General features: G+C 44.7%; 1 protein-coding gene across 2 annotated transcripts; it reads right to left on the bottom strand.

The window, feature by feature from the left end:
• Positions 1-10,358: 10,358 nt before the first annotated feature.
• On the bottom strand, positions 10,359-12,902 carry LOC148088136 (uncharacterized). Of its 2 annotated transcripts, none has more exons than XM_087794684.1 (4): positions 12,778-12,902; positions 11,814-11,888; positions 11,271-11,735; positions 10,359-11,116 (listed from the first exon to the last, which is right to left on the bottom strand). In XM_087794684.1, exons 2-4 carry the CDS (start codon positions 11,837-11,839, stop codon positions 10,642-10,644), a joined length of 966 nt encoding a protein of 321 aa, XP_087650810.1. In that variant the 5' UTR covers positions 11,840-11,888; positions 12,778-12,902; the 3' UTR covers positions 10,359-10,641. The 2 variants fall into 2 exon arrangements, with proteins under 2 accessions (XP_087650810.1, XP_087650809.1); XM_087794683.1 differs by having other exon boundaries at positions 12,782-12,902.
• Positions 12,903-13,263: the final 361 nt, after the last annotated feature.

The following is a 13,263-nucleotide window of genomic DNA, read 5'->3' as shown; positions in this document are numbered from 1 at the left end:
CATTAACATATAATGACTATATTTAAGGATCATTTATTTCAAATTTCTACAGTAAAATCTCTCCAAATTTAACATGATAGTAGTCAAGGTCATCATGAATCATAATTCAGTGAAATTTTTCACTAAGCTTTTAAGGATTTTATTTCATTTCAATTTTGAAAATTTCGGCATTAACATATAATGACTATATTTAAGGATAATTTATTTCAAATTTCTACAGTAAAATCTCTCCAAATTTAACATGATAGTAGTCAAGGTCATCATGAATCAAAATCCAACGGAATTTTTCACTAAACTTTTAAGAGTTTTATTCTATGATATTTAAAATTAATGTGTAGTAATTGACAGATTATAATGATATAATTTTGAATTTACCCCATAGAAGTTTAAGATAGATTAGTTAATTTGTATTGTTGGTTAAAATAAATAAATGGAAACATAATTAATATAAATAAATTATATAATCATTTAGTCCAAAGAAAATAGAACAGAATTGCATCAGGTTGAATAAATACAACATAAAACATTATTACAGATAATTTATTGCTTGACAAAAACAATTTTCAAGTTGTATCAAACTATCTGGTAGCGTTCAGCTTCTTTACCATAAGCTTAGCAAAAGACGCGCAAGATTTATTCAGTGCGGGCTGACGTGACGGTCGTTCGCTGACTGCGGGCTCACGTGATGGCAGTGGCGGGAAGCCCCTGTGTTACCAGCCAGTGGTCCTCCTTAATAAGGTGGTTCTACGTCATTGGTGCTCCGCCCTCTAACGGCTTCGCTATTGGTTAGAGGGCGGAGCACCAACTCTTAGAACCTGAGGTTATGATAGATAACTCAGGGGTTCTACGTCATTGGTGCTCCGCCCTCTAACGGCTACGCTATTGGTTTACCCCGAGGCTCCGCAGCGTGAGCCGGGAGCCAGCAGCCGCAGCGGAGTCGTCGGCCGAGTGGTTCTTTGATTTATTCAAGGGCATGTGTCGGGAATAAAACAAGAGAACGTATGACGTTTCTGTGGTTCGTTCTGAGAGATGTTAGTAGTGCGCATGTGTTTCCGCCTGTGAGTGTGACGTATTCACAGGCGTCATTAGAAACTTTCGCCACTAATGCTAAGCTAACATGCTCCGCCGTTCATAGTTTAAAACGGATAAATCCGGAGTCCGTTTCCGTCGCTCCAACACGACGTCATTCCGGGTCTTAATACTTTGCTTTATGGAGAAAAAAGGATCAATTCAGAGTGTACGGTCGTTTATTCACCGCTTCATAACAAACAAACATACAAACTTTTACGATCGATCGGACTCGCTCTTTGCCGGCAGCTGTACAGGTCGATAGCTCCGGGAAAGACGGTCCTGGGTTATGGGTCTTCTCTATATTTAAGGGAAAGTTTCCTGTCCAGGGGGCGTCTGTTCCGGGGCAGTGGTTCTTTGATGTTAGTTCCTGTCTCGAGTCACCTGGAGAGCAACATCCTTGCTTCCCTGTTGTGTGGGCGGATTCCTTTGTCTTCCAGCCCCCTTCTTTTGGGTGTGTTCCGTGTTGCCCTTTTGTTTCACGTCCACAGGTGTGAACAGAGCAGACAGACAGTCCTTCATTAAATCGCTGAATAATCTCTAGTCTGTTTCAAGCTACCCTTGAGACAGTGTATATCAGTATGAAAGTGAAATGTTGGTTGTGAATGTGTATTTAAACGTTTAAGCTCTTAGATGAGGCTAGTATTTTATACTCTATATTTTGATCATCTTTTTAGCATTAATTTAACTTATGGCGTATACGTATAGTGTAGAATAATTTCAAATCTAACAACGGCGTGAGTTTCCTCTCAGAACACAGTTCGAAGGAGGTTTTAAACCCCTTCGTCCGGGTCATGCCGAGACTGTAATAACGGAGTCTGTCCACACGAATGAGGGGCAGATTCCAACCACATGTGTTTTGTTTACAGAAGCGCAGAGGTCCGCGAGATCTGCTGAGTCAGCTGTGTTTACTTCCGAGTCGACCAGCGCTCGTGCCCGACAGAGCTTGACAGCTGAGGTGAGTGGAACTAGTCCGGACATGTCTATGTTGACCGGAGGTTGTTCCTTCCCCCACAGCACTGTCAACAAGCACTGGCACCGTGGAGGACGTCACGTTTGGCGGCGGAAAAGAGGAAACGCCATGGAACTGACGCAACATGGTGCTTTAACGCGCATGTTTTCTCGCCGTCCTGAGACCAGGCGAGGGCGAGGAACTTCCGCCCCTTCTGGTCCATCAACTGGAGAGGTGCGTGGCGGTCGGATCTCACGAGTGATGAGCAGGTCAGGACCGCCAGCGGAGCTTGAGAATGTACGGGACCTGGTGAGTGATGCGGTGCCGACGCGCGCGCAACCTATCTGAACTCACATCAGCTCCGGTTTAATTCTCCAGCACATTCCTCCACATCGCGGGTTTTGTCAGCTCCGGTGACACTAAGAAGTGCTCAGGGAGTTGGGAAGACTTGCGGGGGGGAAAGGGAACACGCACGACGCGCATCTGAGGTTTCTCACGCGCACTTGCGCGCTTCTCCCACAGAACCGGATTTTATGTATGAGAGTGGGGGTTCTAGTGAATCCAACTCGAGTACATGCTCTGTTGATTCAAGAGATAGAGACACGGCTTGTGTGATGCCCTTTCGTCTACGGCCCGCTCTTGGACGTTCGCGGGGGCGGGCCGGAGGACAACCCAAAGTTCGCCAGGGCTGCGGTTCTGACAGAACGTTATTCGGCTTGGAGTCGCCTGGTTTTACTTCATTCCACTTGGCTGGGGGGAGTAATCAGGCGGGGCTATGCGCTACAATTTGCCCGTCAACCCTCGCGTTTTTCAGGGATTCTCTGGACTCGTGTGGCGGAGCAGGAGAAATTATCCTGTTTGAGAAACGAGGTGTCTACTCTGCTGCAGAAGGAGGTCGTAGAACTGGTTCCTGCCCTGCTCCTGATGACAGGGTTTTACTCCCGGTACTTCCTCGTGCCGAAGAAGACCGGGGGTTGGAGGCCCATTCTGGACCTCAGCTATTTGAACAAGTTTATAGCTACATCGAAAGTACTTGCGTTTCGCCCTCGAGAATCGTGTGTTTCAATACACTCGACTTCCGTTTGGCTACTCTCTGGCACCCAGGACCTTCACCAAGTGTGTGGAAGCGGCAGTGGCGCCATTGAGAGTGAGTGGGGTAAGGATCTTGACCTATCTGGACGACTGGTTGATCCTTGCCAGGTCAGAGGCAGAAAGTTACGCTCACACACAGAAGGTGTTGAGCCATATTGCCACCCTGGGGTTCACGGTGAACCTCAGCAAGAGCGCTCTGACTCCAGTTCAACAGTTAGTTTACCTGGGGGTACTGTTGAACTCGGAGGAGGGATACGCACGTCCGGGAGGCGCCCATTCTCCGACTGACCACACAGTTGCTGGAAGCTCGGTGTCACGTGACAACAGCAGGCACTGTTATGTCCCTCCTGGGGCTCATGGCAGCAGCTCACACGGTAGTTCGGCTGGGCTTGCTGCATATGAGGGAGCTTCAGAGATGGTTTGGTCATCTCAAGCTAGACCTCAAGCGGGAACGAGGTAGGAAAAAAGTGCGCCTTCCCGCTCGGGTTTTGCAGGACATCCAGTTTTGGAACTCTCTAGCCAACCTCAGACGGAGAGTTCCATTGGGTTGCGTCCTTCATTATACTCAGGTGTTCACAGACGCTTCTCTGACAGGTTGGGGAGGCACCTCGGGTAAGGCCTATGCCAGTGGGGTCTGGAGAAGACCGGTGCTCAGACACATAAACTGGCTAGAGCTGAAGGCGATTTACAATGTCCTGCTTCACCTCTCTCCCCGACTGTCACGGTCCAACGTCCTAGTGCTATCTGACAGCTCCACCGCCGTGGCGTACGTAAATCACCAAGGTGGAGTCAGATCCTCAGCCCTTCTGAGTGTGGCAAAGAAGATTTGGCTGTGGGCAGACCGTCACCTGCTTTCGCTCAGAGCTCAGCATGTACCCGGCGAGCTGAACACAGTAGCGGACAGACTGTCGAGGGGGGCCGTCCAGGACGAATGGGGTCTGTCCGAGGCAGGGGCGAGCGAGATCTGGTCTCGGTTCGGTCACCCGGTTGCAGACCTCTTCGCCAGCAAGGAGAACTTCAAATGTCCTCTCTGGTTCTCCCTCAGGGCATCGGATTGCCCCTCACTAGGCGTGGACGCGTTAGCCCATTCAATGTGGCCGGTCAGTCTACTGTTCGCCTTCCCTCCTCCGCAGCTCCTTCTCCCCTTGGTTCGGAGGGCGAGGCGGGGGGGGGCTGAGGTTAACACTAGTAGCACCAGACTCCCCGGGGGCGCTCTGGTTCCCAGCTGATGCGCATGGGGGTCGGGGCCCCGTGGGCCATCCCTTGGGCCCCCGCTGCCCTGTGTCAGGCAGGGGGGACTCTGTCAGCGCCCCCGGTGCTGGGCCGGCCTCTCAAGGTGTGGCTCCTGCACGGGACGAGCTGAGCGGGACTTTGGACCCGGGCATTCTCCACACGCTGGAGAACGCCCGGGCCCCGTCAACACGCAGGCTTTATGCCTCAAAGTGGGGGATTTTCTCCCGCTGGTGTTCAGACAGGTCCTCAGACCCCAGCTCCTGTTTGGTCTCCGCTTTCCTGTCTTTCCTGCAACATTTGCTGGATAACGGACGGACTGTGGCGACACTGAGAGTGTTCGCATCAGCCATAGCGACGAGGCATGTCGGGTTTGAGGGTGCTTCGGCTCGCGCCCACCCTCTGGTGGCACGTTTCTTGCGGGGTGCCTGCAGGCTTCGACCTCCTGCAAGGCCTTCCAGCCCTCAGTGGGATCTCCAGGACTTGGTACTGGACTCTCTCACAGGACCGACCTTCGAGCCTCTTGACCAAGTCACACTGGATATCTTGTCTTTCAAGGTATCGCTCCTTCTGGCACTAACAACCACGAAGAGAGCGAGTTAGCCCTCTCCATTAGCCCTGAGTGTCTTCCTTTGGCGTCGAGGAGTCTTCGGTGTCTTTGCGTCCTAACCCAGCGTTCCGCCCAAAGATTCTGAGTTCCTTGTTCCGGGCGACGACCTTCACGCTGCGGGCCTTTCATCCGCCGCCCCACTCGGACCCGGGTCAGGAACGTCTCCACCTGTTGTGTCCAGTGAGGGCGTTGGCCTGTTACTTGCGGCGGGTGGCCGTGTTTAGGCGCTCTGATGCCCTTTTTGTCTGCCCTTTTTGTCTGCCACGGTCGATGCCGACGGGGAGAGGCGATCTCCTCCCAGAGGTTCTCTCATTGGGTGAGATCGGCCATTATCCGGGCCTACCAAGCAGCGGGTGGATCCGCTCCTAGCGGTCTGAGGGCACATTCCACCCGTGGTGTGGCAGCCTCAGTGGCTCTTTTGCGGGGTGTGGCAGCAGAGGATATCTGCTCAGCTGCCTCTTGGGCGTCCACGTCTACCTTTGCTAAGGCCTATCTCCTCGACGTGACGGGGGGATCAGTAGCTCATACGGTTTTGAGCGCTGCTGTGCCCCCCTCAAGGCCCACGGCTCCAGTGGACTTGGATCCTGGGCCGGCGGGGCCCTAGCGATGCTGCTTCAGGAGCGGCGTCCAGCTGGGGGTACATTTATCCCGTCAGGCTTCGCCTTTGGGTTAAACCAATAGCAAAGCCGTTAGAGGGCGGAGCACCAATGACGTAGAACCCCTGAGTTATCTATCATAACCTCAGGTTCTACGAGTTGGTGCGAAGCCCTCTAACCTCGTCACCCAGCGGCCGCCCTTCTCGCTGAGTTTTCAGTTGGAGGAAGTGCGGCGGGTGCTTCCCGCCTTTATAGGAAGTGGACTGCCCCCTGCTGGGTGGCGAGTTCATTAAGCTTTCTCAGAGACGAGGCGGTGCCTCTGGGTAAACCAATAGCGAAGCCGTTAGAGGGCGGAGCACCAATGACGTAGAACCCCTGAGTTATCTATCATAACCTCAGGTTCTACGAGTTGGTGCGAAGCCCTCTAACCAATAGCGAAGCCATTTTTTGGGCTTCGCACCAACTCGTAGAACCTGAGGTTATGATAGATAACTCAGGGGTTATTCTGAGTCAAGGATGTGACGTAGTTGGGGGCGTGTGCGCGACTGCGCATGCGTTTGTGGTGTTTTTTTGTCAACAGAAAGCGGGTAAAAAACGAGTCTTCTCAAGTACTACGTGTGCTACTAAGTGCTTTTTTTATTTATTAAAAGCGCAAATATGTTTATTTGTATAAGTATAAACCTCAACATTATCAATGGCAACTGACGTCATGATTATTTAAAATATGATAATAAATATATTGTTGTATTCCCTGTTTTTCCTGGACGTCAAATCATTTCCCATGTTTCCTTTTTCCCATTTTTAAGCTTACCACGCAATAAGTATTTTTTTTTATTTTCGTGTCATAATTATTCAACTTCCATACGTCTGTATTTACTTTGGTATTTTCTATACTAAGACACATGCATAGCAATGTCAACGCTGTGTGTGATTCCAAATAACAAGTAGATGAGATAGATAGATAGATAGAGAGAGAGAGAGAGAGAGAGAGAGAGAGAGAGAGAGAGAGAGAGAGAGAGAGAGAGAGAGAGAGAGAGAGAGAGAGAGAGAGAGAGAGAGAGAGAGAGAGAGAGAGAGAGAGAGAGAGAGAGAGAGAGAGAGAGAGAGAGAGAGAGAGAGATAGATAGATAGATAGATAGATAGATAGATAGATAGATAGATAGATAGATAGATAGATAGATAGATAGATAGATAGATAGATAGATAGATAGATAGATAGATGTTGATTTGTATATTTCTTCCCATTAGATCACAGTTCAGGCTAAACTTTTGGACAAACCTTCTGGGCTCATTCGAAGTTTTAGCAATAGTTGTGTAGTAAATGAGTTAAATCGCTTTCACCTTCACGCACATAAATACCTAATCATTTCACCTGGTCAATGGAAGATAAATAGCGTGGATGACAAGGTTAAAATGCTTTATTAGCAACAACTAGTCCATCATTATTGTATTATTCAATCATAACCTACTCATGTCACAGGGTCTGCCAACAACTGTGAGGTTTGTTTTGATGGTAAAACGCTAACTATTCAGTGGACAACTTATATTGGTATTGTATTCAAATGTTGACATGTAATTATACTTTTAATCACTGCCATTGTATATTGAACTTCAGTAAGAACAAACATAAACTTTTATTGCCAGTGTTGTGAACACAACGTAGCAGTTGTTTGTGGTGTCAGTAGAGAGTAAAACACTGAAGTAAGATAAGACGGAAATAAGCAATAGAAAAGGCGGCAAGTTGTAACTTTTGAATGAATGAATGAAAATAGTTTATTTCAGGCAAGTCAGTTTAAATCATCAACACTTCATCGTAGTTCACATATTACATGCATGTCCCGAAATGGAAAAGCGTGAGAAGCAGAAGTTTATCTAGTCCCGCCATCATTACCCTCAGAATGAAATCATAAGAAGATGCAGTCGGTGCTACCCCTCGAAACTGACCTAGAGCCGGAACTGGTGCAACGTCTCTCAGATCCGGGCTGATCGCTGTGCATGAAGTCCTTCTTCTTCACGGGCATTCGTGGCTGAGGAATCATTGGATGTCACAGAGAGCTCACCTTTGAAAGGTGAGGGGAGCCTGACACTGGCTGGGTGGTGGTGGTGAGTGCATTTAAAAAAAAGGTTTTATTCAAACAGACAGTCATGTATCAAGGTGATCTAGAAAAGACCAGCTGACCTATTAGAACTAAAATGGCTGACAGCATCTGATACCATACAATATTATTTTGTCCTTGAACAGGTAGCTCCTGTGGTACTCTCTCTTGACCAATGACTGTGATTCTCTTGGGGTCAAACACACAGTCCTCCTCCAGGCCAGAGGGCACACAGGTCATGCCACAGTTGGGGGGCACCCAGGCGGTGTCGTAGCCGTGCTCATGCCAAGTGAACTGCATTGGGTGGTTGTCGACATCGATGCGTTTGACACGACCAACTTTAACACTCAGCTTCAGAACCACACGCTCGGAAGGATTTAATTTAAGTGGGTACCGCGAAGCCTTTTGTAGGTCTCGGCTCACGTACACACCTCTTCCCAGCATGCCCTTGGTTGACTGCCTGAAGCCATTGTTAATAATGGACCTGGCGCTGTCGATGCTGGTGCCATGATACATGATGTACACACCACCTTCTTCTAGTGGCTGGCTGGATTGCAGTTGAGAAGCCATCCTGAAGCCGAACCAGGAGGAACTAAAACAGACGAACAAGTTACTTCAGTATGAAAGTAGCTGTTAGGTTTTGACTAGAAATATACTGCATTAATTTCACCTTTCGCTGGGGGAAGGATTTTCCATGAGGTTGATTTTCTGTATGCACTCAAACTCTGGGTCACTTCAGGTCTCCCTAGAATTATTATATTCAAAAGATCAAAAACATATTTTTAAACAAAACCATTTTCTTTTAAATGAAACCAATCATCATATGTAAGACAGGGCGCCTCATATTACATGAGTTTAGCAGTACCTTGTAGTAAAGGTTTCATGATTTAACAAATATTCACCACAGTGTAAGAACATCTTAACCAAGAAAAACATGAATACGGTTGAAAGGACTTAACAGACGTTAAACATTTAAAACAATTAAAGACTCTAACAAGACATTAATGAAGATATTAAATAATAAATAACCAAGAAAAAGAAAGAAATAATTAACAAAAACAAATAATCGACTAATAAACAGAATATAAACAAAAACAAAGGTACAGGTAGTGCAAGCAGAGGTGAGAGTGATGGTAGGACAGGGAGGGAGTTGAGTCTCCTGACAGCCTGGTGGAAAAAGTTGTCCTTTTAACCATTGATCTAAATGTAAAATCAATATCAAAACAGGAAATGCACATCTTAATATTAACCTTAACCTGAATCTTAGGTGCATGTCATAACATTTGTGTTTCGATTTGGAAATTTGTTTAAAGACTAAATTCGTTTTTTTCACCGTTTTTGTATCCTATATTTTCACTGTAAACTGTTGAAATTGATCTTGTTTCGTAAGTCAGTCATAACAAATCCATCAGAACAATTGATGCATGCAAGTTGTTAACCTTCATATTTTCTCTACTGGTTTCTCCACAGTTCTGATCAACTTATTTTAAACTTCATATCAACCACTAAGAAATATAACACTCACTTACTTTTTAGTGCAGTCTTGTGTGACTTCTTCAGTCGTGTTAAGGGAAAACACTCACGTCGTAAGTTCGTATGAGATTCTAGATGCTTTCACTTTTGACTTTATTTTTACACGACCCCAGGCGGGAAGCCCCTGTGTTACCAGCCAGTGGTCCTCCTTAAAAAGGTGGTTATTCTGAGTCAAGGATGTGACGTAGTCGGGGGCGTGTGCGCGACTGCGCGTGCGTTTGTGGTGTTTTTTTGTCAACAGAAAGCGGGTAAAAAACGAGTCTTCTCAAGCACTACGTGTGCTACTAAGTGTTTTTTATTAATAGCGCAAATATGTTCATTTGTATAAGTATAAACCTCAACAGTATCAATGGCAACTGACGTCATTATTTAAAATATGATAATAAATATATTGTTGTATTCCCTGTTTTTCCTGGACGTCAAATCATTTCACATGTTTCCTTTTCCCCATTTTTAAGCTTACCACGCAATATATTTATCATTGTTAAAGGAACCAGTCATTTATATTTGAATAACAATTCAATGTTGATTCCCAAAATTCAGCGTGATTTTTTTTTTTTTTTTTTTTCGTGTCATAATTATTCAACTTCCATACGTCTGTATTTACTTTGGTATTTTCTATACTAAGACACATGCATAGCAATGTTAATGCTGTGTGTGATTCCAAATAACAAGTAATACAACTCTGGAGTATATATTTTTGACCTTCTGCAAAATAAAAGATTCAAGTTATAAGTTGACAATAATATGGAAGACATCCTGCAGTGAGACATGAGGCTAAATATAAGTTGATTTGTATATTTCTTCCCATTAGATCACAGTTCAGGCTAAACTTTTGGACAAACATTCTGGGCTCATTCGAAGTTTTAGCAATAGTTGTGTAGAAAATGAGTTAAATCGCTTTCACCTTCACGCACATAAATACCTAATCATTTCACCTGGTCAATGGAAGATAAATAGCGTGGATGACAAGGTTAAAATGCTTTATTAGCAACAACTAGTCCATCATTATTGTATTATTCAATCATAACCTACTCATGTCACAGGGTCTGCCAACAACTGTGAGGTTTGTTTTGATGGTAAAACGCTAACTATTCAGTGGACAACTTGTATTGGTATTGTTTTCAAATGTTGTCATGTAATTATACTTTTAATCACTGCCATTGTATTTTGAACTTCAGTAAGAACAAACAGAAACTTTTATTGCCAGTGTTGTGAACACAACGTAGCAGTTGTTTGTGGTGTCGGTAGAGAGTAAAACACTGAAGTAAGATAAGACAGTAATAAGCAATAGAAAAGGCGGCAAGTTGTAACTTTTGAAATATATTCCGGGGAACATTGTTCTCCTTAATATCCAAGGATTTCATGTAATTCACTCAACACGCTCTGAAAAAAAATCGGACAGCTCTAACTATTTAAAAAAACAAACAAATACAACCTTGTACATTATACTCTTCATAACATTTATTCTATGTCGACCCCACGGGCGGGACAGATCGTTTGCAGATCTGGAAGAGACGACTGTGGTGCTTTCACTACAGCCATGACTTTGATTCTCTTGGGGTTAAACACACAGTCAACCTCCTGACCAGAGGGCACACAGGTCATGCCACAGTTGGGGGGCACCCAGGCGGTGTTGTAGCCGTGCTCATTCCAAGTGAACTGCATTGGGTGGTCGTCGACATCGATGCGTTTGACACGACCAACTTTGACACTCAGCTTCAGAACCACACGCTCGGAAGGAACCAAGGAAATTGGGTACTGTGAAGCGTCTTCTGGTTCTCGGCTCAGGTACACACCTCTTCCCAGCATGCCGTTGGTCGACTGCTTGAAGCCATTGGCAATAATGGACATGGCATTGCTTACACTGGTGCCATGATACATGGTGTACACGCCCTTTTTTTCTGGTGTCTGTCTGGAATGCACCTGAGAGGCCATCCTGAGACAGAGAAAAAATATTACATCAGTATGAAAGTAGCTTTTAAGTTTGATTAATAAGTGTTTAAATCATTTGAGGGGAGCAGTAAACATGGTGACACACTACAATTTAAAAAAAAATGTATAATGGAGTACAAATTGTATTTTCTTCTTACACACGTTGTTGCAGCTCCTGGAGAACGCTCGGTGGTGCTCTCTCTACGTCAGTGATCCTGATTCTCTTGGGGTCAAACACACAGTCCTCCTGCAGGCCAGAGCGAACACATTTCATGCCACAGTTGGGGGGCACCCAGGCGGTGTCGTAGCCGTGATCATGCCAAGTGAACTGCATTGGGTGGTTGTCGACATCGATGCGCTTGACACGACCAACTTTAACACTCAGCTTCAGAACCACACGCTCGGAAGGATCCGATTTAAGTGGGTACCGCGAAGCCTTTTGTGGGTCTCGGCTCACGTACACACCTATTCCCAGCATGCCCTCGGTTGACTGGCTGAAGCCATTGTCAATAATGGACCTGGCACTGTCGATGCTGGTGCCATGATACATGATGTACACACCACCTTCTTCTGGTGTCTGGCTGGGCTTCAGCAGAGAAGCTATAAAGCTGGATAAGGAGAAGCTAAGACAAACAAACAAGTTACTTCAGTATTAAAGTAGCTGTTATGTTTTGACTAGAAATATTCTGCTTTAATTTCACCTTTCGCTGGGGGAAGGATTGTCCATGACGTTGATTTTCTGTATGCACTCAAACTCTGGGTCACTTCAGGTCTCCCTAGAATCATCATATTCAAAAGATCAAAATCATATTTTTAACCAAAACACTTTTGTTTTAAATGAAACCAATCATCATATGTAAGACGGGGCGCCTCATATTACATGAGTTTAGCAGCACTATTTAGTAAAGGTTTCATGATTTAACAAATATTTACCACAGTGTAATAACATCTTAACCAAGTTCAAGTTCTTTTAATTGTCAAATATGCATGTATTAAGTCATACAGCATAGATGAAATTGTGGTCCTCTCTGACCCACGATGCAACACATGAAAAACATGAATACGGTTGAAAGGACTTAACAAAATACATTAAACACTTAAAACAATTAAAGACTTGGCAATTAAAGACTTAAACAGACATTAATTTAGACATTAAATAATAAATAACCAACAAAAAGAAAGAAATAATCAACAAAAACAGATAATCTACTAATAAACAGAATATAAACAAAAAACAAAGGTACAGGTAGTGCAAGCAGAGGTGAGAGTGATGGTAGGACAGGGAGGGAGTTGAGTCTCCTGACAGCCTGGTGGAAAAAGTTGTCCTTTTAACCATTGATCTAAATGTAAATTCTATATCAAAACAGGAAATGCACATCTTAATATTAACCTTAACCTGAATCTTAGGTGCATGTCATAGCATTTGTGTTTCGATTTGGAAATTTGTTTAAAGACTAAATTCGTTTTTTTCACCGTTTTTGTATCCTATATTTTCACTGTAAACTGTTGAAATTGATCTTGTTTCGTAAGTCAGTCATAACAAATCCATCAGAACAATTGATGCATGCAAGTTGTTAACCATCATATTTTCTCTACTGGTTTCTCCACAGTTATGATCAACTTATTTTAAACTTCATATCAACCACTAAGAAAAATAATACTCACTTACTTTTTAGTGCAGTCTTGTGTGACTTCTTCAGTCGTGTTAAGGGAAAACACTCACGTCGTAAGTTCGTATGAGATTCTAGATGCTTTCACTTTTGACTTTATTTTTACACGACCCCAGGCGGGAAGCCCCTGTGTTACCAGCCAGTGGTCCTCCTTAAAAAGGTGGTTATTCTGAGTCAAGGATGTGACGTAGTCGGGGGCGTGTGCGCGACTGCGCGTGCGTTTGTGGTGTTTTTTTGTCAACAGAAAGCGGGTAAAAAACGAGTCTTCTCAAGCACTACGTGTTCTTCTAAGTGTTTTTTATTAATAGCGCAAATATGTTCATTTGTATAAGTATAAACCTCAACATTATCAATGGCAACTGACGTCATGATTATTTAAAATATGATAAGAAATATATTGTTGTATTCCCTGTTTTTCCTGGACGTTAAATCATTTCACATGTTTCCTTTTTCCCATTTTTAAGCTTACCACGCAATATAT

The sequence above is a fragment of the Callionymus lyra genome, chromosome 1, assembly GCF_982586985.1.
Source record: "Callionymus lyra chromosome 1, fCalLyr1.hap1.1, whole genome shotgun sequence".
NCBI lineage: Eukaryota > Metazoa > Chordata > Actinopteri > Syngnathiformes > Callionymidae > Callionymus > Callionymus lyra.
Note: the sequence above shows the minus strand (reverse complement) of the source record. Positions and strands in the feature narration are given on the sequence as shown.

Bases quoted from the DNA above. Each gene is read 5' to 3' on its own strand.
- LOC148088136 (XM_087794684.1), bottom strand. From the start codon at position 11,839: ATGGACAATCCTTCCCCCAGCGAAAG. The intron at 11,736-11,813 runs GTGAAATTAAAG...TGTTTGTCTTAG, and splicing joins AATCCTTCCCCCAGCGAAAG to CTTCTCCTTATCCAGCTTTA. The intron at 11,117-11,270 runs GTAAGAAGAAAA...TCTCTGTCTCAG, and splicing joins CAGGAGCTGCAACAACGTGT to GATGGCCTCTCAGGTGCATT.